This window comes from Chrysemys picta, chromosome 4 (assembly GCF_011386835.1).
Source record: "Chrysemys picta bellii isolate R12L10 chromosome 4, ASM1138683v2, whole genome shotgun sequence".
Taxonomy (NCBI): domain Eukaryota; kingdom Metazoa; phylum Chordata; order Testudines; family Emydidae; genus Chrysemys; species Chrysemys picta.
Window position 1 is genome coordinate 140689736 of NC_088794.1, and position 27038 is coordinate 140716773.

The 27038-nt window shown below is 44.2% G+C and overlaps 2 protein-coding genes across 2 annotated transcripts in view; one reads left to right on the forward strand and one right to left on the reverse strand.

The window, feature by feature from the left end:
- Window positions 1–477: 477 nt before the first annotated feature.
- On the forward strand, window positions 478–7003 carry GPHB5 (glycoprotein hormone subunit beta 5). The gene is made up of 2 exons (XM_042841278.2): window positions 478–825; window positions 3624–7003. Exons 1-2 carry the CDS (start codon window positions 592–594, stop codon window positions 3810–3812), a joined length of 423 nt encoding a protein of 140 aa, XP_042697212.1. The 5' UTR covers window positions 478–591; the 3' UTR covers window positions 3813–7003.
- A 16466-nt stretch (window positions 7004–23469) lies between these two features.
- The window catches only part of RHOJ (ras homolog family member J), a 72117-nt gene continuing 68548 nt past the window's right edge, over window positions 23470–27038 (reverse strand). Inside the window, exons 4-5 of the mRNA XM_008168225.4 lie at window positions 26423–26518; window positions 23470–24673 (exon numbers count right to left, since the gene is read on the reverse strand). Coding sequence (XP_008166447.1) covers window positions 24527–24673; window positions 26423–26518 — 243 coding nt within the window. The 3' untranslated portion in view covers window positions 23470–24526. The remainder of the gene's footprint in view (window positions 24674–26422; window positions 26519–27038) is intronic.

A 27038-nucleotide genomic window follows, 5' to 3' on the forward strand; every position in this document is an offset into this window, starting at 1 on the left:
AGTCCCAACTGTCCCCATCTGTCCCTGATGCCATTATGAATTGGCTGTTATTTTTTAACAAGCATTTCAGCAGAGGTGAGCCTCGAGGAGGAGACCCTGGCTGTTCGGTTCAGCCTGTTTCCTTGTTCCTGGCAGGGCTGTTTAGTGAGCCTGTGACACCGGGTTTCCTCCCTCCCGCCTGCCTCTCTCTCTCTCCACTCCACCCTATTTCCAGTGAAGCTGGAGCACTGCCTTGCCTGCTGCTCTGCAAAATTTGCTATGCTCAGGGGTGGGGAAACCAATGGCCCACCGCGCTCGATAAACCCCACAGCTAAAGCTTATGAGTTTAATCCCAGAAGTTATAGCAAACTCAGCCACTGCCCTGCATTACCTAGCAGCACTGCCTGGGTTGTACAGAGGGAGGAATAAGGGGATGTCATCTTCTCACTCCTCCTCACTACTGGATGCATAAAGGAAATGGGTGGCTAAGAGGGGATGGTGCCATCTCTTCCCCTTCCCTTCTCTTCCTAATCTCAGCACTGCAGATACAGTACACACGCCCAGGACTAAGAGTGCTATCTCCTCGGGGCTGAGCATGTCTCACAGCTCGCTATGTGTCTCCTTTTTACCTTGGGGTGCAGCATGAAGCTCCGTCATGTGGTCCTGGGCTCCCTGCCTCTCCTGATACTGGCTGGCTGTGTCAGTGCACTCAAAGCCTCCAACATCAACCTGCGCACCTTCATTGGCTGCGCTGTGCGTGAGTTCACCTTCCTGGCTAGGAAACCTGGATGCAAGGGGATGCGCATCACCACGGACGCCTGCTGGGGGCGCTGCGAGACTTGGGAGGTGAGCAATCCCTGAGGGGCACCTTGGGGGACAGAGGTGGCCTAAGGAGCTAGCTCTAAACTAGTGGTTCTCAACCTATGTACCATTGTGGGCTGCATGTGCAGCTCTGTGTGTTATGTGGGTCGCATCCATACAATATATATACTACCTGTATGGGCCTGAGGATGTCACATGGGCCGCAGCTGTGTGCTGATTGGGCCACAAGCAGGCCGTGGGTTGAGAACCACTGCTCTAAACAGCACCAGTGTTAGTGTCGCTTTATTATTTTCAAATGGAGATTGGCAAGTGGTGCAGGAAGCAGCTTATGATTATTCCCTTAGCACCAGGGAGGCTGGTCTTGTGGTGAAGCCCCTGACCTAGGACTCAGGAGATTCGCATTCGACTCCTGGCTCTGCCACGGACTTCCTGTATGGCCACGGGCTAGTTGCTTAATCTAGCTCTGCCTTGGTTCCCTGACTCTAAAATGAGGATATTTCCTTTCTCCCCGCAGCTAAATCACACTTAGATTGCCAGTTCTTTGGGGCAGGGACTGTCTTTACTATGTATTTGTACAGCACCTATCACGATGGGACCCTGATCTCAACTGGGGCCCTGATGCACTATCGTAATACAAACAATAAATAACCACAATGACAAGACCGTGCTTGCAAGTCAACAAGTCAGCATGAAGGCCCCTGGTCTGGTGAATGACGGTCAAAATACAAGTGCCAGTGACTGACAAATTTGCCTTGAGTTATTCATTTGAACCATTGTTCAAGAGAAACACCCGCATCATGTGGTAATATTTATAAAGTGCTTACGTAATACTCTCATTATGCAATTTGAAAGCCTCTTACGGCTTAAACACTTAGGGGAAAGAGCCCTGTATGACTTTACCGAAAGAAAATTCCTTTGAGATTAAAATGGGGCCCTTGATTCATGGGTAATATATTTTGTTCCAAACAGCAAATCCCAAACAGAATGTCTTTCTAATTTGGTCCCATTTAAATTGCAGCCCAGGATGAAAATGAGGTAGTTCTGTTCTGGATGGAGGCGTGGGGGTGAGTGGGCGAGAGAGCAAGTCTACACACATTAGAGATCAAACTCATGACTCATTTTAGCTTGCTGTAATGTAAAAATTTAATGGGCTGGATCCGTATGCCTTTATTCAGGGAAAATCCCATTAATGTCAGTGGGGTTTCGCTGAGTAAAGCCGAGGGACTCATTCTGCTGATAACCGACGGGGAGAAGTTTTTGAGTTTTGGTTCAGACTTTCCTACTCCTTCTTTTATTGCCTGGGGGTGAGGAGGCTGGGCCGCTGTTTGCTACCCTTCCCCTGTGGAATAAACTGGGGAAGTGGGGACGGGGGGGGGGGTTCCACCTCCATAACCTAAGGAGCCTTTGAAAGCCACATGCATCTTGTCACCTTGCTCCACCAGCTCCCACTGCTCCTTGGAGAGCCACAGATGTTGCTGAGGCCCTTACTTGACTGCAGCTGCCACTGGAGCAGAGTTAAGCTAAATTTATAAAGTTTTTGGCCCTCCTGTTCCTAGAGAGTCCCCGGATGTATTGTATGGGGGACTTAATAACATGAGGGACTTCTGACGCACATGGTGTCTGTGATCAGTGTGCCCGGACACCTGGGACTCCCGTAAAGAGCACGGCAAACCCTTTCCACATCACAGAGGGGAAACAAACACAAATTAAACTATCCCTATGCTGTACTCACTTGTGCTGCTTCCCCCTGCAAGTTGGAGGGGGCAGGAGAATCCAGAGGAGTCCAGTTGGCTCCTTCGTATCCCTCTGCCCTCCATCCTGCCCCACCCACTCTTTCAAACTTCTCGTGAGGAGAAAAGAGGGATCATGCTGCAGAGGCATAACTTCCCATCCCCATCCACTGGCACAGGCTGCCCTCCCCCTGCAAGCTGCAGCTGTGCTGAGTGCAGGGAGCTCTGGTCAGACCACGGCAGCCCATCCCAACACTGGAATGGATCAGAAAATGGGGTGCTTTTTTTGTATTAAAAAAAAAAAAAAAGTTTAGACTTTTCAGTGAAAGTCAAAACCACAATTTTTTTTGGCCCCAAACTGAAAAATAAATCTCACGGGTGTTGTACTACAGGTGCCTCATGCTCTGTTCTCCCTTGTGGGCTGGGCCAGACTACATCTCCCATGATGCACTGTGGTTTCCCCTTTTTGCTGAGCCTCAGTAGTGCATCATGGGAGTCCCATTGCTGCAGTGCTTTGGGGACTCGATAGGCTGGCTGGGGAGCCTGGGGAGCCTGGCCCATAGAGGAGACTGCAGCATCCAGACTACAACTCCTCCCACGCAGCGTTGTTATTTGTTTATTTATTTTAGTTGTTATAAATATTTATGAATATTTTTTTGTTTTCAGGTGTTTGGGTTTTTTGACAAAACGTCACAATTTTCCACAGAAAGCAGCGTCACTTTTTGTGCAATATTTCATGTAGCTGAAACCCCAATTTTCTCTTAAAAAAAAAATCAGTTTTGAGAGAAAAGGTTTTGACCAGCCCTAGCCAGCACCTTCCATTTCAAAAGAATTCTCAGGGAAATGGTCATAAGCCAAAAGGGAAATAGTTTAGTGGTACCCATACAGCAATCAGCCTAAGAATTATTTCTAGACAGTCTCTTTATGGGCCTGCAAACCAATTGTCCCTACTTTTGTGATTAACCCCAGGGAAGCAACTGGGACTGTGGGGGTTGTAGGATGTAGCCCCAGTGCTATTCGTGCCTGCTCAAAGCTATCCTGAATTCCTCTTGCCTTTGTCTGATGTCAGCATTTCCCCCTCCCACCTAACAGAAGCCTGTGCTGGATCCCCCGTACGTCGACGCGCACCATCGAGTTTGCACCTACAATGAGACTAAGCTGGTTACGGTGAAGCTGCCGAATTGTGCTGATGCTGTGGACCCTTCCTACACATACCCTATGGCCATACGGTGTGACTGCGGGGTCTGTTCTACTGCAACTACTGAATGTGAGACTGTCTGAGTCCCCCGCCCCTTGCTGGACAGCTGCTCTAGGCATTTGGGGCCAAACTCTGTCCTGATGTACACCCAGTGTAACTGCAGGATTGCGGGTGGTGTAAGTCAGCATGGAATTAGCTTGGCTCTAATGCTTCTTCACTGACCCTTCTGTACAGTAGAGACATAAGCTTCTCCTAGCTGCCGGTTGTTTAACGATCTAGTTGATGCAGTAAAGTAATAAGGAGCCTCACAGCAACATATCAGCTGGAAAGTACTGATACAACTTGCTCTAGCCACAGGCATTTCACAGTGTGAACTTGCCTTATGCATAAAGGGCACATTTAATTAGAAGTCATAGACACGTTGAAATTGACAAGAAGAGCATTAAGGGCTTAGTAACAATCAATTTGTACATTTCAGGTTTTATTTCTCCCAACCCTGAGCCCTGAATGCAACCATGCTCAGCAGAATCCCCTCAACTCCCATTAGGCTGGTTTCTCTTCTAATTTACATGGGTGTAAACCAGGAATAACTACATCAAGGAAAATGGAATTATAGGGCTTTGAGCCCAGTATCAGTGAGACCAGAATTGGGTTCCGAAACATCTATAATATGAATGCTAAGATAATTGCATCATAATGACCCTGATGGCCCCATTCCTTAGTTTAATGGGAATGGACTTTGGCACGTGCTTCAAGTTGGCACGTTTACATGTTTTGCTGAATTGGGGCCACTGTGCATGAAATTTTACGCAAAAGCCAAGCCAGGAGAAAATACCTGGAAAAAAAAAAAGAAAAAGCACTTCAAATCTGAAAGAAAAATTAAACATTTCTTCCCCATGCTGGTTCTGCTTGGAAAGAGGGCAACGCCTGATTTAACGTAAATCAAAGAGGCTCTCTAGGGCCTGTGAGTCTCTTGATGATCTCTCCCACTTTGTCAAGATGATCCCAACCACAGGCCCAAGAGGGGCTATGTAGGATCACTCTACAGTCCCCTGTGCAGCTTAGCTCCATGGAGACCTGTTCTGTGGGAGGATGCACGTGCTATGGGCTGGGGTAATGCGACTAGGATGCTCACCATGAAAGCTTTAAAATTGTGCCTCTGATGCCCAGCTAGCATTGCCACAGTATGTGTGATATTCCCTGTGCTTAGTGCAGGAGTTTCATTTAGTTACAAAGACCATAGCAAAGTTTCCAAGCATGATCCACAAGTGCTTAGAGATCCACTGGCCACCACATGGGGAGGGGGATTGCAGCTACTAGTACCCCAACCATGGCCCCTGACCAGCTGCATAGCTGTCCTGTGCCCTGGCTCCAGGTTGAAGAGGGGGATTTGGTGTCTTCTATCCCTGAATTGTTTCACTCTACATAAATGGTTGGTTTGGGTTGTTGTGAGAACAGAAATTTTGCCCAGTGTGAGCCGTTAGCAGGAGCACACAAAATAAAACAACTTTCCAACATAGTTGTTCTGATCGGATTTCTGACCAGATTAATGTTAAACACATGGTTTACCCACCTAAACCCTGATTAGGGCTTGAAAATCAGGCAAATCAAACAGCCTTGTCTCTTAGTTAGATTTTCTTCCCATCCCATGAATGCATGCTCAAAACTACCACGAAAGCTTACTTGAAGTTTCTTCTGCCCTTTGAAATATATCTTTTAATTTAAGCTGTAATTTATTAAATGCTGTAATTTTGTGTCTGTTAAATTGTAAAAGCTGCATGCCACTTGTGTAGGAATAATGGTGGATTTGAATAGCTGTGCCCTGCCGATCCTTTGAATAGGCAGACTGCTGCCCTGAGCAATAGGGTCGTAGCAGTTTTCTGCTGACCAGGATGTTAACTGCCTTTAACAATTCTGCAATTTGTTTCAAGTTGCAGCTCCCATCTCTCCAGTCGTGGTGGTGGTGTAAACGGTATTGCTCATGTCCTGAGCAACTTACACATTTCTCTGTGTCCTTAATAAATCTGAACTCATACTATGAAAGCAATTTGAGACACTCTTCTGTTTCTGACTTCTTGGTTAGCTAAACTGCAGCAAGGCAAACTCTTCTGGACACCTGCTAAAAACCTCTGTGAAGCTCAAATTCTGGTCATTTGCCTCACAGATTGATGTCTTACCATGAGCCTGATTGCACTGTCGCTGGTAGTCGCGGGATTAGGACTGAGGTTTGAGAGTGGTGAAGTGCTCTTCAGAGCCAACAGGGTATTCAGACTTTTCCCAAATGTAGGAGGAGATATTACACGCGATGACTGAGCGTTCTGACTGATGATGGGGCCAGACAGATCAGGAGATGGAAGAGGGAGAGTGGGAAGGAAGAGCTGAGTGATTAGAACCAAAGTAACACTTACAGATGCAAAGAAGCTGAATGACAGACAGCTAAGGTAGTGGGAGGCAGGAAAAAGGTGAGAGACTGAGGCCACCAATTTATTTCACATGAACTACACTGAACTCCCATCAGTTAATTGTGGGCACTGCTAATCTGGGTGGGTTCATGGTGCCCTAGAGGCGGAAGATGCTATTGCTTATTTCCTATGCAATTAACGCTGGAGATCATAGAGTGGGCAGGACCATAATAGTCATGTAAGGGGCTAAACTCAGCACTGGTATGAACAGGCATAAATCTGGGGTTCAATTCGGAAGTCTTTACTCATGCAAGTTCCCACTGATCTAGTCCTTGGAATCTGGCCTCTTAAGTTCAGCCGAGGAAATATCCTTTTATGCCAGGGCTGAATTGGGTCCTAGGCTCTCTCGCGCTCTCTCTTTTAAGGAATTGTTTTGGTGGGTTACAGAGATGATGCTGATTAAGAGTACAGTTGAAGTTGTCTGAATTCTGCAACCGTCTTTGGTGCAATATAGACAATTCACAAGTGGGTGTTGGCTAGTGTTGCCGCCTTGCAATGGTTTAAAGGAGGACAGGCGCATTTTGTGACCTGTGCAATACTGGATCTGCACAGTACTGTATCCAATACACCTGTGAGAGAAAACGAGGATAACAAGTATGTGGATAAGGGGCAAACACTTGACTTTGTGATCATCACCACTCATTGGGGATCATTTGGAAAGCCATCTGGCAATAGTCACTGGCAATAACTTTCCAAAGCTTAGCTGAAAAATGCATCTTTGACAGATTACCCATGGCAGCCAAAATGCCCAACAAAGTTCAGTGACTTTCAGTTCAGTGTGTGGAATGTACTTACCAACTTGGTCTTTATTTTCACTGGTTTCAGAGTAACAGCCGTGTTAGTCTGTATCCGCAAAAAGAAGAACAGGAGTACTTGTGGCACCTTAGAGACTAACAAATTTATTAGAGTATAAGCTTCCGTGGACTACAGCCCACTTCTTCGGATGCATATATATGCATCCGAAGAAGTGGGCTGTAGTCCACGAAAGCTTATACTCTAATAAATTTGTTAGTCTCTAAGGTGCCACAAGTACTCCTGTTCTTCTTTATTTTCACTGTGGCACACTGACTGGGGCTTACGTGTCAGCCAGGTCCCCTAAAGCCAGAGGTTCAGTTCTCAAATCTTCATCCATCCAAGGTTGAGAAACTGACTTCCCCTTTGTGGGCAATAAGCTTCTCTTTGTAATAGTAGTGGTTCCTTGAATGAAAGATTCTCTTTTCCCTAACTCTCACCCATACCTTTGTTATTCCTGGGCAAATTCTGCGCACAATATTTTCAAATTCTGCATATTTTATTTGTCAAAATAACACCATATAATCACACCGGTTTCAATTATTTTTGGTGATTTATTTCAAAATACCTGTCAGCAAAAATGTCTGTAACAATACAGATGACAAAAAAGATTTGGAATATTTTTTGACAAATAGATTCCTTACTAGGCATATTAATACAGAACTCTGAATCTACAATACAGAACCATATTTCCTGCACCTCCCAGAAGCAGGGTAAAGGCTGGGGGGGGGGCGCAGTCAGGGGTAACGGAGTAGCTGAGGAAGTGGGAATTAATTGCTGGGAAGGAGCCTGGGTGCCAACTTTGAGGGTTGTTGGGTATGGGTGGGAAAAGTATGGAACAGGTTTTTTGCAGGGGCTGGGAGGGACTGTTAGGGAGCTTCCCCCATGCAGATCCTGGCTGACTCCGAGCCTCTCCCATTCAGTCAGGCACATGTGTTCCTTCATCCCCACTCAGACACCCACTCCCCCATCCCAATGTGTCCTTGCACCCCTGTCCACATGTCCCCCCACCTCCACTCAGAGACCCAGTCCCCGCATCACCATGTGGCCCTGCACCTCCCTCCTCTCTGTGGCTCTGTGCCTACACTCCCATTCAACCCCTGCCCCAGTTTGTTGTCCTCCACTAGCCCTTATGAGCCCCTGTTTGACCCCACACAGCACCCCACGCTGTCTGTCTCCCCATAGCTCCTATCTCCTGACCTGGCCCGCTGTGAAGAAGGCTCTGCAGGCTCTTTCTCTTCCCTAGCTGGCTGGGAGCTGCTGCTGTGTTCTATCACCACAGGCCCTCTGGTGGGAAAAAGGTGGAATTGCAGAAGTTATTTTCTGCTGGTAGCTGCTGCTGTGTTCTATTGCCACAGTGCCCTCTGGTGGGCAAAAGTCAGAATTGAAGCAACTTTCCAGCAGAAGCTTTTTTCTGTGCAAAAAATTAAAAATATGTGTGGCTCGCTAATTATGCGCACACGCAGTGGTGCAGAATTCCCCCAGGAGTATTTTGTGGAGCACGCTGGTTATCACCTTCCATCCAAGACTATCCATTGGAGCTGGTCAGAGATTTTCAAAATTAGAAATTTTGACCAAAAAGAAGGGTAAAATTTCATGAAAATGTATTCTGACTCTTTGCTCAGCTTCACTTTCTGCTGTGCAAAACCAAGATATAATTCTGCCTTTGAATATGTAAGGTGGCCGTTGGCTTTCATGAGACTTGCGTATGCACATCTGAGAGCAGAATTGTTCCGAAGAATGAACGTTACAGGTGCTTCTGCTTTGCAAAGTCTGGACAGAAAAATGTTACTCACCTGCTGAGAGACACCATGGGTCTAAGCATCCATGTCAGTTCAGTAATTTTTCTAATGAGGGTTGTATTTATATTCTGAATGGTCATGAAAAGAAGGATTGTTTCATGATTAAGGCACTGGGCTGGGACTCAGAAGGCCTGTCCTCAATTCCTGGCTCTGCCACAGACTTCCTGTGTGACCTGGGGCATTGCATTTAATCTCTTTGTCCCCCAGGTCCTCTTCTGTAAAATGGAATTAATGATAACAAATCTTCTTACCTCCCTTTAGACTGTGATGTCTTTTGGGGTGAAATTGTCTCTCACTGTGTGTTTGTACAGCGCCTAGCACAATGGGGTGCTGATATTGGCTGGGCCTCTAGGTGTTACCGTAGTGTAAATAATAAATAGCGATAGTAATAATAATATGTCAGCTTTTTTTCTTTTTAGACATTCATTATAAATGCTCATTGGATTTTGAAGTGCTCTCTCGCGCACTTGTTTTGCTGTCGCGATTTACTCCAGCACATCTGAGAAGAGAAGCTCTGCTATTACATTCTACCCCCTTTTCAAACCTCCTTTGCTAGTGGTGCCTAGAGGAGGCTGCGGGAGGTCCGATACAAGCACCTGCCGGCTTTCTGGCTGGAGAATGGGAGCATCTGTTACCGTGTTCTCGTATTCTCCTTGGACTTCCTTATCCTGGATACAGCCTAGCCCTAGTATCTGTGATGTCTGACATCAGACTCATGAGACTTCACCAAGGACGGTTACATTAAACAAATCCAGGGCCATATTCTCAGCTAGTGTGAATCAGTCTAGCTCCATTGACTTCAGTGAGGCTATCCCAATTTATACCAGTGAGTTTCTGGCACATCATTTTAGGAGCAGATCTTGTTGCCCTTCCTTTTCTCTCCAGTGTTAAGTTCACCTAGGCTGCTGCTTAAGGTCACCCAGGTTCTCAAGGTGGGGAAACCTGGCAGGTTTCAAAAATGTCTTTCTCAAACAAATATGCTCTAACTCAACCTGACTTTACTGGCTGGATTCAGGACGTACTGGGTGAGGTTCTCTGGCCTGTGACGTGCAGGAGGTTCAGACTAGATGATCACAACGATCCCTCCTAGCCTCGGAAGCTATGAAAGGAAAAGGTTTGACCATAAAGGCAGCGTCTTTTTTAACAAGTTCTCATAACTCTACTTTGAAGCCCCAGAATGAGGCCAATCAGATTCTTGTTTCCATCCAGCAGATACGGGCTGCCTTACCCGCTGGACTTTCTTTGGCCCCTGAAACATTTCACTTCCTTTCCCCCCACCCCTTGTTCAGGAGGAAGGTTATATAACTAATCATCTTTCTTGTCATCAATAAGCTTTTGTTGGAGGGTTTTTATTACCCACTAGTTAGAGTTGTCAGTGAGTTGCAGAAAACTGACACTTGTGTTAGTTATTAATAGCTACTGTACCAGGAGTGCTCGAGCTGTCTGTTAGACTGCTTCACGCTGGCTTCTTTCCAAAATGCCGTTAATATTCCCAGCCACACACACAAAAGCCTGTATGATACTGTAATGTTCAGGTAGGGACCTGAGCCAATAAGGCCAAGTGACAATCTGTCCTTCACTAAACTCCTGCTTTTAAAAAGTGCTACCGTCAGCTAGAGAGATGGAGCCACTAACGTGTGATTTTCTGAGGTGTGCTGATTAATTGTAACAATCCCAATGCTGTTTGAATACAAGACATCAAAGACACCACTTAGAACTTCAGGCTACTCATAGCTGATGAAAGCCAACTGGGGGAGAGGGGGAACATAGCGGGGGGTGGGGGTCTGGTTCATGGAGATCATGAATGTCTCCCTTAGAGATGACAAGCTGCCAGCATACCTTCAACATGCTGTGGCCTCGCTCTTGCTCAAGAAACCATCTCTCAGCATTAACAATCTTGCCAAATACTAGTCGGTCTCTAACCTTTGTGGAAGTAGAGAAAGAACTGACAGGCATTTGAAGGGGATTTCAAATCCATGCAGTCCCCTTGCGTGAGCAAGAGTCAGGCTAGATGTAACCCTAATAACACGAGATTTGTAGAAGCGAGGATTGGGTGAGGCGAGTGGGAAAGAACTGTGTGAGAAGTTGTTGCGACCTTGTGTTAGATAAGTATGGAATGTAGGCTATAGTCTAAATTGTTGAGGAAAATAAAATATCAGGAGGACATATGTATAAACAAAATGCAGCTGTCGCCCATTATTGTATGTAACAAAAAGTATAAATGCTTGTTGTAATTGTTTACCTGGAGAGAGACCTGTTCTGCTCTTTCCTTCCACGCAATTGCTAGAGAAATAAAGTGTCTGACTTGCTGCACCCAACCTGAGAGCGAGAAGTCTGTTTTTCTCCGACACCTTCCATTCTTGTGAAAGTTGAGAAGGGAATAGCAGGCCAATTCCAGCATCGGCTGATCATGTCCAGTCTTTAGCTATCTACCTATGCTGCAGAAGTGGGCCTGGCATGGAGATAGTGCTGGGTGAGTGAAGTATGATCTCAGGGTTACGATATGCCCCATGCTGATCTCGTTGGATCTGTTGATAGCCTTCAGAAATGCTGTCCAGCACCCCGTGGGATCTCTTCCAAAAGAGTGTCTGAAACCATCATAGTGACTTTATCACCATTCTCCCCATTCAGGGCTAAGAACATATGAATGGCCCACACTGGACCAGAGCAAAGGTCCGGCTAGCCCAGTATTTTGTCTTCTGACAGTGGCCAGTGCCTGATGCTTCAGAGGGAAAGAACAGAACAGGATAATTATCAAGTGATCCATCCCATGTCATCCAGTCCAGCTCCTGGCTGAGTTCGGAAACAGTTCTTCCTTGACCATTCCCACCTGTGGAGTCAAATAAACCTCTGTATTGTCCCTTCTTGTTCAAAATGTGTGAGGCTGAGAGTGTGGGTTGCAGTGCCTTCTGGATGTGACACTAGATGTTTTTGCAGTTCTTTTTGTTGGCGCATCTGTTTACTGGAAATGTCCTGAAAACTAGAGGTGATTAAAGTCTGTTTCCATCTGGGTAAATAAATATAGAGGCATTGGACAGTTACAGAGTCCCTCTCCAAATAATACCATCAAAAGACCTCGTTTATTTTAATGGAATAAATGTATTACTATGTACAATACAAGATATTAATGAGTTGTTATAATATACAATAATTACATGTTTAAAAGAGGGTAAGCCAAAGCATACAGAATTCTGGGTTTTAAATAGAAAATGAACACTGTTAACAAACTTTTGAATAAGCAAAATATGACTGTTGAAAAAATGTATTTGCTTGGTTTCAAGTTATTTCTTTAATTTGAATTTTGAAACTGAGTCAACATCTAGCAAGGATATGAAACCTTCATGTCAAATATAGCTGTCTACCATTAAGCCTTTGTTTTAACCAGACCCTGAACCCATTTGTATCGTGCATAGAATGCTTCTAGGAAGAACTTTTAGCAGACACCGAAATTCAGTTGCTTGTATGAAAAAAGTAAATGTCTCAGTTCTTAACCTGCTGTCTTCTCAGAAATTGGCTTATAATATGATAGAGGGAATACTAGAGTCTGTGTCGTAAGCAGGTGAGTATGTTTTCTTCATGTTTTCTTCACTACCGGTTTCAGACAAACACAGTGGGACTATGGAACTAGTGCTGAGAGCCGGCATCACAGTCCTGCTATGAATATAGTCACTTACTCTAAAAACAAACCATTTCTACAGTCTTCAGGTTAGTATTTCTACCTGTTTCTCATTAGATTGTCTGTTACATTTTGAGACAGGAAGATTGCAGATCAGTGACAATAGTTGTGAATCACAATGCAATCAACCTTGAATCAAAGTGAAAGTGAATCAATGAGGAGGTTACAAGTAGCCCAAGCTGCAACCTGGGCAATCAAGTACAAAAGTAAAGGTGGAAGTCTGCATAACACACACAGGCTGACGTGAAACAAATGTGATGCCAACCAATCCAATGTCAACCTCTGAAAAATATTGTTACTATAATGACTTTTGCCATGGTCCTCAACAGGGACTGGATCCCAAAGCTAAAGCATAGCCTCAAATGCTTGAACTAAAGAACTAAGGCCCAGTGCTGAAAAGAAGGAGTCTAACTCCCATTGAAATCAGTAGGTGCCTAAATACCTTTAGGGATCTGGGTCTAAGTCCCATGGGGCATGTCTACACTGCAATTAGTCACCCACAGCTTGCCCATGCCAACTGACTGCGGCTCACAGGCTCAGGCCGAGGGTCTGTTTAACTGAGGTGTAGACTTCTGGGCTTGGGCTGCAGCCTGAGTTCTGGGACCCTCCCACCTCGCAGGGTCCTAGAGCCAGGGCTCCAGCCTGAGGCAGGAAGTCTACATTGCAATTAAACAGCCCCTTAGCCCAATCACGAGTCAGTTGACATGGGCCAGCTACAGGTGTCTAGTTGCAGTGTAGACGTACTCTTAGGTAATCCTTTGGAGACCAGGTGCAGAGGGAGACATGTAACACACACGGAACAGTGGGTTACATTAAGTTATGGATAATCGTGCTTCAGATGCCTGACAATTTCATCACCGAAGACTCTATGGGTCCAGTCCTGCGGACATAACCCAGATAAAACACCCCAACCAACAGCCCATCAAATTTCAGTGAGATCTTTCCCTGGGCTAGAACTGTTGCCTTGGGTCTTAGCTGAACGCTAATGCAAAGGCGGGTGCTCAGTTACCTTCCACTGTTCTGTTCATGCAGCATTGACAATGACAGAGGAAACTACATGCAGTAAGTAAGAAAGTAAGTCCTGCTTTAAAAACAAAACAAAAGAGTTGTCCTCGCTGCCCAGAGGGCAGGGGTCAAGATTACAACTAGTCAAAAATTTGTTGTTGACTTTTTTTTTTTTTTTTGATGAAAAACAATTATTTGGCTTTTTGACTGGATCTTTTTTGTACAATTTTCCTTTTGGTCAAAATGTTCTGGGTTCTGATGGAAAAACCAGAATCCAAAAGGATTTCCTTAAAATAATTTCTATTTTTGGATTTTTAAAAAATCAGTTTTTGGTTTTTGAAAACCAAAATCTTTTACCAAAAACTGATTTTTTTAAAACCAAAATGGTTTTAGAAAACTGAAAATTGTTTGCAAGATTTTTTTTAAAAAAATGAAATTTTTAAAATGAAAAATAATTGGCATTTTCCAAACAACTCTAGTAAAAACGCACATCTACTTAAGAAACTGCTTTTAAATTCTGGACATGCATTGCCAGCAGATCGAGGAACGTGATCGGTCCCCTTTATTCGACATTGGTGAGGCCTCATCTGGAGTACCGTGTCCAGTTTTGGGCCCCACACTACAAGAAGGATGTGGAAAAATTGTAAAGAGTCCAGCGGAGGGCAACAAAAATGATTTAGGGGTCTGGAGCACATGACTTATGAGGAGAGGCTGAGGGAACTGGGATTGTTTAGTCTCCAGAAGAGAAGAATGAGGGGGGATTTGATAGCAGCCTTCAATTACCTGAAGGGGGGGTTCCAAAGAGGATGGAGCTATTTCACTAGGAGGGTGGTGAAGCACTGGAATGGGTTACCTAGGGAGGTGGTGGAGTCTCCTTCCTTGGAGGTTTTTAAGGCCCGGCTTGACAAAGCCCTGGGATGATTTAGTTGGGAATTGGTCCTTTGAGCAGGGGGTTGGACTAGATGACCTCTTGAGGTCCCTTCCAACCCTGATATTCTATGATTCTATGATTCTAAGTAGGTCAAGAACAGCTTGCTGGATGCATAGGCAAAACTGACTAACTTAAAATAGTTGCAGCTAAGATGGGGAAATCAGGGTACATCTATACAGTAAACAATCTTCTGCAGAGTATCTCTAAGTGTTATATGGTCAGCTGTATTAAAATACTTCATTACAAGGTCACTGGAGTATCCTTGGCTCAAATTCAGCCCTCGTGTGACTAGAACCGAGGATGGAATTCGTTCAATCTGTCTATCTGCTCAAAGATTTGACAGCCTTAATAAAGAAGACAGAATATGGGGGAAATTTGAAGAGACGTTTTCAAATGCACTCAGCATTGGCCTAATTCAGCTCCTAATGAAGTTTTCCATTGACGTCACTAGGAGCAGAGTGAGGCCAATATGTAAGGCTGTCACGGAGGTCACAGAAATCATGTATTCCATGACTTTCTGTGACTTCTGCAGCAGCTGGTGCTGGCTCAGGTGCTGCGTGAGCCGGGCAGCCCTATGGCCAGCAGCAGCAGCAGTTTGGGTGTGTAGAAGGAGGTGCAGGGGGTTGGGGTGTGGGACAGCGCTTACCTCGGGTGGGGGGCTCCCCGGCTCCCACCGGCATGTCCCTGCAGTTCCTAGGTGGAGGGGCCAGGGGGCTCCGTGTGCTGTCCGTGCCCATAGGCCCTGCCCCCACAGCGCCCATTGGCTGTGGTTCCTGGCCAATGGAAGCTGCGGAGCCAGCGCTTGTAGTGGGAGCAGTGTGTGGAGCCCCCCTGGATTTCCCTTGCCCTAGGAGCTGCAGGCGCACTCCTGCCAAACCCATCCCCCAGCACCAGCGGTGGTCCCAGGCCACCCCTCCACCACCTGTGGCACCTCCAGACCGTCACCCTCTCCCCGAGCACCCGCAGCCACCCACCCAAGTTTTAGTTAGGGGTATATAATAAAAGTCATGGACAAGTCACAGGCTGTGAATTTTTGTTTACTGCCCGTGACCTGTCCATGACTTTTACTGAAAAGACTGTGACTAAAACGTACCCTTACCAATAAGAAGCACTTTTGAAAATCCCACGCTAGAGTCTTTAGTTAGAGCATTCCGATGGAGATTGCTATACAGACCCCTCCTACCATACACAGACTGTTGTGCAAAGTGATTCTTTCAAGGGGCAGTAATTACTAGCAACATCTTATAATATTAAAACAGCACTTCAAAACTCAAGTGGACTTGTCCTGATTTATGCCCACTTATATAATGTTTGCATGACTTGGAATATAAAAACTAGATTTGTTAGTTCTTTTTCTGTTTCTAGTAAGTTTCATGCTATGGTTCCTATTATTGCTGTGTTTGGGGTCCCAGACTAGCCCGGAAAGTTTACCTTTGCACCCACGGTTCAGAAAATTTTAACTGACATTAAAAACAAATACTGAAAGCATTTCTATCAATAGCAGCTATTGGATACCCATATGTTCCGCAAAAATTTCCGCAACTCAAAAATTCTATTTCTGGCTTATGGAACTTTATCCGTAAATGCTAATTTGCGTAAGTCAGGTCTTGCGTAACCCGGGGAGCGTCTGTAAAAGGAAAAACTTAATTTTGGGGGCCCAAATTTACTGATTGTTGTCTTTGCAATGTGGCTTTACAATTCTGCTCCAGAAAATTATAATGAAACTTACCATTTGCCTAAAATAAATATCACACTTTCACTGCATTCCTTACCTGACTGGCTTTTCTATTCATTTTGACTATGCATAAAAATTTCCATGCATATTTCATTTCATTATGTTCTGTGATAAGAATGGAGGTTGCAAACCAGCAACACTGAAATCAATGGAAGTTTTCCACTGACTTCAGTGGATCCTTATTTCCTCTAGAAAAATATTTGCTTTTGTTACAGATTTTTTTTCTTAATTTTTACACAGTACAAATACATCTAGAAACTGTCTTTGATCTAAATTGTTTTGAGCTCACTTCCTGGTAGAAGAGATGCTGCTCCACTCCAGCGAATGCTATGAAACTAGAAAGAGCTCAGTCATTTACAGCTGTAGGAAGGAGATGAAACATGACAGAAATCCCCTGGGACAGGGCAAAATTTTATAAAGGATAAAGCACGTGCAGTGAGGCACATGTAATCTACTGATTTATATAACAAACAGCACCTGTGTTGCTGAGAGTGCATGCTGCATTGCTTTCATGCTGCAGTGCAAACGTGCTTTCAAACCAACCTGGTTTACTGTGAAAAGAATCAGCAGCAATTCAATTTAGTTTTGAGCCGGTAAGTTCTAATACTATGAACAAGGAGCCATCTGTTCCCTCTTCATAGTAAAAAGGCTAAGAGCTACACCAGTATTACACAAAGCTGAGCTGTGTTAATTAATTGGTATTATCCCATACAACTAGGAGAGAGTTTGCAGGCAGCAGCAGCCAACCTGACTGTAGAGAGCCAATGAAGAGCTTTTCCTGCAACGAGGCATGTGAATTATGGAAATGGCAGCACACTTTTCTAAGAACTTGTCCACACTGAGGATTTGCCCCAGCTACCACCGCTGGTGTTAACACCAGTGTAGCTACACGAGCAACAGCCAATCCTGTAAAAGTGAACTACTAGACACCACAATTTGCACCAGTGTAAATGAACCTGGTTTCAAGCAGGTCTTAAGCTGCTCCAATGCATATGGTGGTTATAGCCTACGTTAGAGGTGTGCATTGAAACAACTACACTGCGGGCTGCCACCATTGGTTGAAATCTCCAGTGTAAACAAGGGCCAAGAATTTCAACAGTGGCTAGTGACTATGGGTGCTTCAATTTCTGGGGGTCCAACTTGAAAGACCTGAGAGGAGCCTAGTTTTCAGAACGGGGTGTTCAGCGCTTTCTGAGCATTGGGCCCTTTAAGGTACCCAGAGATTGAGGCACCCATACTTAGGAGTCACTTTGAAAATCTTGGCCAAAACCAAATTGACACTGCTAGCCATGTGAGATGAAGCACAGACACACCCCACAGTTGAGCAGATAAGTCCCTGAATACTGAAACATCCACTGTATAGGTCTGGTTCCATGCTATGATGTGGAATTTTGCTCCTGCACTTAAAACGGAAGAATCCCATGCTATAGACTAGGGACCGAGTGGCTAGGCAGCAGTTCTGCAGAAAAGGACCTAGGGGTTACAGTGGACGAGAAGCTGGATATGAGTCAAAAGTGTGGCATTGTTGCCAAGAAAGCTAACAGCATTTTGGGCTGTATAAGTAGAGGCATTGCCAGCAGATTGAGGGACATGACCATTCCCCTCTATTTGGCATTGGTGAGGCCTCATCTGGAGTACTGTGTCCAGTTTTGGGCCCCACACTACAAGAAGGATGTGGAAAAATTGGAAAGAGTCCAGCGGAGGGCAACAAAAATGATTAGGGGGTTGGAGCACATGATTTATGAGGAGAGGCTGAGGGAACTGGGATTATTTAGTCTGCAGAAGAGAAGAATGAGAGAGGATTTGATAGCTGCTTTCAACTCCCTGAAAGGGGGTTCCAAAGAGGATGGATCTAGACTGTTCTCAGTGTTAGCAGATGACAGAACAAGGAGTAATGGTCTCAAGTTGCAGTGGGGGAGGTTTAGGTTGGATATTAGGAAAAACTTTTTCACTAGGAGAGTGGTGAAGCACTGGAATGGGTTACCTCGGGAGGTGGTGGAATCTCCTTTCTTAGAGGTTTTTAAGGTCAGGCTTGACAAAGCCCTGGCTGGGATAATTTAGTTGGGGATTGGTCCTGCTTTGAGCAGGGGTAGGACTAGATGACCTCCTGAGGTCCCTTCAAACCCTGATATTCAGTGATTCTATGATTTTGATGGGAGACACTGATCAAGCAAATCTCTTTGGTGTTGCGGCTTGTCTTTCAGGCACCTGAACCTGCTCTTGTTGAACTCAGTGGGAGTTTGGCTACTGACACCAGTGGGAGGAGGCATGGCCCCTAGGGCTTCCTTTCTCAGCTATCTTAATCTTTAGCATTTAATTATCAGATTATTAACAATGCAGGCTTTCAGGGTCGAATCCAAAACCCACTGAAGTCAATGGAAAGACTCCCATTGACGTCACTGGGTGCCGGATTGGGCCCTTCTTGAGAAAAACATTTTGTTTCTTGATCTGATGTAACAGCTTGTTCTTTACAAGTTGCGCGGTAGATATTTAAAAGGCAGATCAGTGAGAGATATGCATACTCACTAGGGCTAGGACCTACAGGGCAAAAGGGAGAGAGACATACTGGTGCTGTGGAACCTGCTACTGCCCATGTGCTACAAGGGGTGGTATGACACACAAAAGAATAAGGGTGCGCCTCACACCCCCTTACTCCATTGCACCAGCGTGCAGGGCCAGCCACAATCTGACCCACACTAAGTCAGTAGCATCCTCTCCTACATGACATGACAGGGGAACAGGCAACATGGGCAATCTCGTTAAAATAGATCACAGAAATACCACTAAACATAGTGTATATTATTGTTGAATTTAGGGCCTGATCGGAAGCCCATTGAAGTCAACTGAAAGGATCCTATCAGCATCAGTGGTTTTTGGATCAGGTCTTTAAATATATGTGTGCAAACATTTTTCTTGTTGCTCCTCATTAGATACCACTTTGGTACCTTTAGGCTGAGAGATCCAAAGATGCCTAAGAGAGCTGAATGCCCAATTCAGACAGTTCTGAAAAGATCAGCGTTAGTTTTCAAGTCCAGGCCACATTCCCCAGGCTCTGCATTCAGTTTTATGGACTTAAGAATGTTTGTATGTTAAGAGTACCAAGCTTAACAAAGTTTGTCGCTGGTGGCAGCTTGGTTCAGAATTGTTCCCGTAAAAATAATAATTAAGACAAAAGCCTTCTTCCAAATTAATTAGAAAAGCTCTTGAATTTTATTAGGCTGAAGAAATTTCTCATGCAAGACAGACAAGCCCTCCTATCTGCAGGAATATATTTTGTTTAATTGCTAAGTGCCCTCTCCTGCATTACATATATATACATAACTGAGGTTGAAGTCTCTGGAAGTCCTGTAAGCATTAGGATTGTTTGTTCAGACCCGGAGTGACAACAAAGCATCCATTTATTGGCATGCACCGTCAAAGAGCTCACCACGCAAATTTTTGCTGGGACCCTATTTACATTTTAGTTATTAATTAAAACCAACTCTTGATAGAATATGTAGGTTTTTTAAAAAAGGCCCAGGGTAGGATTTAGCACATTCTTTTTAAGATCTGAAAGCATTTGAAAAGATAATAGGCTATTAACAAAAGTAGGTCTGTCAGAAACGGCTTTGACATCAATTGGGATAAACTATTATCATTGTCAAATAATTTCTTGGAGTAGTTTTTACTCTTTACTTATTCTAATAGGCTTTAAAATAACATTTGCCTTCCTTATGAATTCAGGGCCTGATTTCCAGTGGGCACTGCAGGTGCTTGGCACCGTAACATTAGATTGCTGGTCTACAGCCTTTCAGTAGGCAAATGTTTATTGTTTCTGTTGTTTCTAATGGTGCTTGAAAAATAATCTGATGTTTCTATTCATTTCCGTGTTTCTGCTTTAGAACCATCAGTGTTGTCACAACAAGTCTTTGCTCATCAGTTCATACTCCATCTGCTGGCTCCGTAGCAGAAAAGGTACTGTAGGCCAATTTTCAAAGGTCATCCTTAACTCTGCCCACAATATTTGGAAAGGGCATCAACTTGTGCCTCACATTTACCCATGCAAGCCAAGCTCCTTCTCTCAAAAATACATAGTGAGTTTTACAGCTGGGAAGTTACTGGGCATAGAAATATGTGCACTCACAAATACAGGGCTGGGGGACAAGGGGGCAATTAAAGAGGCTTTTTGAAAATTTGGCCTTGTAGGACCTACATAAAGTGTGGGTATATTTAAAACATTTCTTTTTGATGGCAGGAAATTAAAAAATACATAGAATCCAGAGGCCATTTCTAAGTGGATTGTTACCCTTTGAGGATAGGTCAAATTTTGGTCATAAGCAGCTTGAAAGCATCACTTTAATTCACAGTTTTATCACCTTGCAAAATTGATTTACTTCACTTTATAAGTGCAAAAAAGTCTTGCCTCGCATTAATTAAAATATTTTTTCATGAATAATAATATTCCTCCATCTGCTTTCTCTGCTATGCAATGATTTGTACAGAGGTCTGTAGTTTTCAATATATGAGGATATTAGCATTTTAGCATCTATTATCACAGTATTTAGTTTCCCAAAATTACTGCAGTTATAGTAATGATATAATTGGTAATTTAATTTCTGATTTAACATGCCTATCATATGTCATACCATCATTATTAACAGGCACCATTGATATTAAACAGCACCCAAACCCCATCATTCGATTATTTGTGGCTTCCTCAGAGGCACGATGGGAATGATATATTGCATTTTTCCAAAGTACTTATTATTTTATGATAAGCTCAGCTGTCAAGCTAGAGTTTTCGTTTCTCTTCAGTTTAGAGAAGCTGTAACATTATCTGGCAGATCCAACCTTAGGGCATGTATTGCAGTTCAGGTGAAAGACACTTGGCCCCCATTTCTCCCATGCCCAGGGACTCATAGGTATATGTATACTGTATATCGACTCAATTCCCGGGGAACAGAATAAGCATGCCATCTTCCATTGAAATCAGTGGCAAACCTCAGTGAGGTCAGATTGAGCTCTAAATCCTTGATACAAAGTCCTTTGAAACAAATTGATGGGGGAGCGGGGCTTTCGTTCATGTCATGGGGATTTGGGTCAGGCCCTAAGTCAATAAAATAGTCCCCAAACATTTCTATATTCAATCTGCTCCTAGCTTTCCTGCTGCACCTCTGATACGTGGGAGTCCAGGGAACCCACTGCCAGACATGCTACCTGCAGCCCAACTGCACTAGGAAATTAACACATTCACCTAACTGAGATGCAAACCACAGCTCCTTTCGTACGGAAGAAAATGGCATCATCGCCGGGCTCGCTTTCTGGTCTGAGCTACGTTTCCCAAACTTTCTGTCAACATATTCTAAGGCAACCCCTTTGACAGGATGAAACGGGATCCAGAGTGTTCACTAGGGATTTATACCCTAAGGCACACACAGGATTTCCTTTAGCATCTCTGACTTACTACAACTTCATTTTCAGCCATGTCCACGGAAAGTGACCCAATGTTTATCACAATTCCACTGTGTAATAATTAAGGTTAAGATTCTGTCACGGGTATTTTTACTAAAAGTCAGGGACAGGTCAGGGGCAATAAACAGTTCCTGACTTTTACAAAAAAAATACCTTGCGGGGGCAGGATGGGGGACTAACAACCAGTGCTACTGGGGGCTGACCCCGCTGCTGCTCCATTCTCAGGAGGGCTCATCCAAGCCCAGCCACTGCTCTGGGGCAACTGCTGGCCAGCTGCTCCAGCTGCCCAGGGATTGCTGCTCCGGCAGCTCCAGAGCTGACCGCTGGCCAGCTGCTCCGGCAGCCTGGAGGATCACTGCTCTGGTGGTCCTGGGACCGGCTGCCATTCCAGAGGCTGGGGGACTGCTGCTCTGGTGACCCTGAGATCAACCACCAGCTATCTGCTCCAGCGGCCCCAGTGGGGCTGACCACTGGTCGCTGCTCTAATCCTGCTGCTGCTCCTGTGGCAGGGGCTGACAGCTGCAGCTTCAGCCCCAGTGGGACTGACTCAACGTTGGCCGTTGCTTCAGCCCTGGAGCTGCTGCTTTGGCGGTCCTGGGGATGACACCTGCTCCAGCCCTGCCCTGGAAGAAGTCCCGGAGGTCCCAGAAAGTCATGGAATCCTTGACCTCCACGACAGAATCGTATCCTTAGCAATAATATAGCAAAAGACGCTTATTTACCAATACCATAGCTAAATATCCCTTGCGTCTCGGAGATAATGGGAGACCTGTACTGATATAAATGTTTTGGCATCTGATCCTGCTCCTCTTAGAGTCAACGGCAAAGCATAAATTAGTGTCCTTAGGATTGAGGGCCCTTGAATTCTAATGAGTTGCATTTACTAAAACAGAAATTGCTTCATTTACCCTTAAGTTACACCCAGTACATTCTAGCCATGTACTCCCCACTGATTTTAATGGGCGCCGTGCAGCTGGAATCCAGAGCAAGGCTTTTACAATATAATGACAACGATCTCACATAGGAAAACCTTCTATAAATATCTGTGTAGTAAAGGATACTGTCATCACTGAAGTCAATGGGAGTTTTGTCTTTGATTGCAATGAATATGGGATTGAGCCTTGTATCTATGGTGTTGCTTACTTTGGGCCGAATGCTACAGTCCTTACTCAAAATCCCACTGAAGCCAGTGGGAGTTTTGCCTGAGTAAGGACTGTAGGATTGGTTCCCCAATCTCCTGTTAATGGCAGAGGCTGTCTAGCTGCCCTTCTGTAGACTCAAGCACTGTACAGTACATCCGAAGAGGAGAATGCTGGCTGTTCCAAGCACTGGGTGGGTAAATTAATCCCCGTGCTAGTACTTTGCTGGTGAGAGAGGGTGCAGTTCCATACTAGGGCTGGAAACACTGACTCTGGCTGTTGCTTTTTTCAGGGAATTACTTTATAGATCTAGAAACATGGATTTGCTGGCACTGTAATTGTATGCCTTGGAGAGGTACGATCAGAAATGAAATCCATAACAAGACAGCTACATGGGCATTTCCAAGGCACTCGTAGGCAGATGTAAGTAATAAGACACCCTCACAGTTCACCTCCGAGTGTCTGTGGTATAACGGCATCTTGTTGTGATGTGCAAAACAACAGGCTCCCTGGAGAAACCTTAGCAAAAAGGCCCACTTTATTCAACAGTAAAGAGTGCTTATTGTCAGCTTTCATTCCCTTGAGGTTCAGGCTTCCTGTCTCCGGACTGCATGCCGCAGCACATCATCCTGCATATTGTCTGAAAGAAAGTTCCTGAGTAGCATACCCACACTATACCTTAACTGCTAATTGCAATAATGAACATGGACGACACAGACAAAGCAATGAAGAGCAGAGAGAGGACTACAGTAAATAGACATGTTTAAAAGTCCGCTCCAATTAATACCTTTACACAAGATCATTTCTAAAAAACTATTTCAAATAAGGCAACTGGATCATTGTAAAGCACTTCACATTAATGTGACTTTGGCTTGTTTGTTTTTGTTTTCATCCACTGGGTGAGATGTGGAAATGCACCCAATCTGTAGAGTGACTTTATAATACTCATGCTAATGCAACATCTCCCTGGTTTTTCATGTCTGTCACAAGATTTTTTGTTGATATGATCACTTTGTTTCTGCAAATTTATGCTACAGTTTTTCACTTACACTGTTTTCCCTCACCCAGCTTCTGAAAACCTCCTGGCCCAGCCTGGACACATTCTGTGTAAAACAGCGATATTTGTCATTTTGTGTAGTAAAAAGAACATTCCTTCAATCTGGAGGTAAATATTGATCCATTTTGATGGCTTGATGCTGTAACATGAGTTAAATGACTGGGAATTGGAGTCACTACCGCTTTGCTTTCATGTCATTTTAAACAAACTAAAGTAGATCCTGAAATTAGTGAGTATTTTATAAAGAAAAGTAATTTGAAAGTATATCCTATATATAATGTATATGATTACATATTAAACTCCTAATGATTTCTCAGTGCTTTTGATCCATTCATATTTAATTCTTAAGTATTATAAATTTATACTTTTGATCAATTCTTGCTTAAGGCCACAAATGAAGTTTTTCTTGGTGGTTTTACAGTGTCTTTAAAGTTTTCAACACAGCACCCTAACCTGATTCAGAGTCAGCCATTAGCAGACATCCTGTTTTATACTGGCTCAGTGCAAATGAGCATAGTGTGGGAACAGGCTGCATACAGCTCTATAGGGTTAGGAAAGCAAATAGACATTAGCTGGCTAACATGTTACAGCCTGAGGTTTCACAGAATGGAGGAATCGTATATGATTTAATAGGTCTCCTTTCTGGTCATGTTCCCCATTTCAGTTTGCGTGTGACGCTCATTGCCATTCTAACCTGGGGGGTTTAGTTGAACAATAGCACTGTCCTGCTTTGCTTTTCAAGTGACCTCATACAACTGTACAGCAGCTGTGGCACGTCACGCAGCGTTTCTTCTTTTTCTTAGGGTGAAAAATGGTGAGGATTGCTTCATCGAAGACTGTTTTAAGGCCTTTCTGTGTCAGGGCTGAACATTCCAAATAACACTGTGCTCCAATCTTAAGCAGGAGAGAAAGACAGAGCGAGAGAGGTCATAAATACACAGTTTGGAGAAGAAGACAATAGGACATGTTTATGACCCACAGATCCTGTTGTCCTCATGTGCACATAACTCCCTGATATAGAGTGAGCCATGCCTTTAAGATGGATTAAAGTCCTAGCTCTGCCTTGGGCCTGGCTTCCTATCTGATCATGGGACTACCAGTAGGCCTTGTGGGACAGGAATTGAGAATAGATGCCAGAGCATTGTCTCAGTGCAGAGGGAGATGTGGAGGGAGCAACAGTCTGCCGGGGGGCTGGCCAGAAAGAGGAAGCTCCATGTATGCCAGCTGAGAGTTTGTAGGAACTCTTCCACTGCATAGGGGTTCCTCTGAACAGAAGAAGCTGGATCTCAGGGTTTCCAGGAGGCATTGGATGGATCGCAGGGTTTCCAGGAGGCATTGGCTCAAGTGCTCCCTGGCAGTGTGGTTGAGTCACTTAACATAACTATCCTTAGCTCCCCTTCCATGCTCTCGGCCTACCCTATCAAACTCCACAGAGATGAAGCCGTTGCGGAGGCGCTTCTACAGGCTCAGGGTGATTGACGGGGGCATGCCACTGAGTCAAAAATACCCTCCTGTTCTGTGGGCACTTGCACACGTGTAGTGTGGACCTTGAGCCTGCCTGTGGAAATGAATTTGGATAAATGCAAGTCCTCCTGCTTTTTAGCTCTGCTTGGTCTTTTAGAACCCTCCGACTAAATATCCGCATAATCAATACGTGCAGTGACGAGCTGGAACGTGCTTGTGTCTGAATGCAGATGCTGCTGGCGTTGATGTACATACGTATTTCATGTTCATTTCTCCATCCCTTCTCCTTACCCAGAGCAATAATACATTATGAACTGAAAAGAAGATCCCATCAAATAGAGGTCTATGGGCCTGAGTCTTTTTTATGGCTCCCGTACTTAGCTGTGTAAAGTGGCCTTAAGTGTGTAAACGAGAATCAGGCGGGTTGTGTTTGTATGGGAGTGACTAAGAGTAGAATTTGTCCCATTGTGATTAGCCCATGTAGCACCAGAGAGAATACATACGAGCGTGTTATTTTAGACAAGCTTTAGTAACCGTCTTCTACATATGGGCCTTAGTGCTAAAAAGCTGGATCCAAACACACTGAAACTTTGGGACTGCTCCAGTCCAGATGAGAACTTTCCAGCTCATTCCCATCTCTACAGCCTAAATGCAGCTTTTGTAGTTTGCGATTCATTTTTTTTTTTTTTTTTGCAGCGACTAATGTTACTTTGCCAAACACAGATGTACATTTTCTCCCAGGAAAACCACGGAATGTCTTTATAGGCTCACATAAACGAATAACATACACAACGTACAGTTTGTTTTACCGTGATGTGTAAAACAACCTGTTATGTATCCGTTTTGTTATGACCAAATACGGTAAAACACTGCAGTGGCTGATCCTAAATCAAACATAAGAACATTAGATGTTTCATTTCATTCAGATGTCTCCTGTATGGAATGTGCTTGTTATCTATCAGAGATTTATTAGTGGGATTGCAGAACAATCAAGGTAAGACTAGAGACTTGCAAAATTCAGTGTGTTTGGAATTGAGGTTTTAGTTTGGGTCCAAGTTAGTGAAAATGGAGGAAAAAATGAAAGAATTGGATTTGAGTGAAATATACAGAAACTAAAGTTATGGCCAAACTATTCTGCAGCCTGGGTCCTAACAATAGGGACATGCAAAACAATGATACCTCTTTAGCCAGCTTCACTCCATGTTCGTAAGTGAGGGGTTTCTCCTTCATATAAAGTAGTCGAGCCAAAGTTTTGGGATCGTCACGAAGATCAATCTAGCAGTAAAACACACATACACACCGTGCTAAACACAACATTCCTGTGGATGAGTTGGCGCCACAGCCCCATGCTAGAACGAATATTTCAGTGACACCCCCATTTCTCCCCTATTAGAGATGATAATTTTTTTTTAAAAGGTGGTTCATAATGTATCTCTCTCGCTCACTCGCTGTGTATATGCACACACATGTGGCCTCAATGTCTCCTTTCTAGTTTCTGGTCAAAGCAGAAAAGAGAGAAAAAAGACATTGTGTAAGAGGCATATAGGCTTAATTCTATGTATTAGAGCTGGTTGGGAATTTTCCGTCAATGTTTTTTGATGGAAAATGCAATTTTTGCAAAATTGAAATTTTCCAGAGGAAAATCTTAATTTTGCAATTTAAAAAAAAAATTTCTGTTAAAATTAAGTATTTAGTTCTGGGTCAGGTTGCCCCACGTGAAACATTTTGGTTTGTTGAACTGAAACAAAACATTTAATTGTGGGTCACTTTGATATTAATCTCTGATTGCCACAAC

Excerpts from the sequence above, each read along its gene's own strand:
- GPHB5 (XM_042841278.2), top strand. The coding sequence starts at position 592 with ATGTGTCTCCTTTTTACCTTGGGGTGCAGCATGAAGCTCCGTCATGTG. Across the intron at positions 826-3,623 it reads GGCGCTGCGAGACTTGGGAG|AAGCCTGTGCTGGATCCCCC; the intron begins GTGAGCAATCCC and ends CCCACCTAACAG.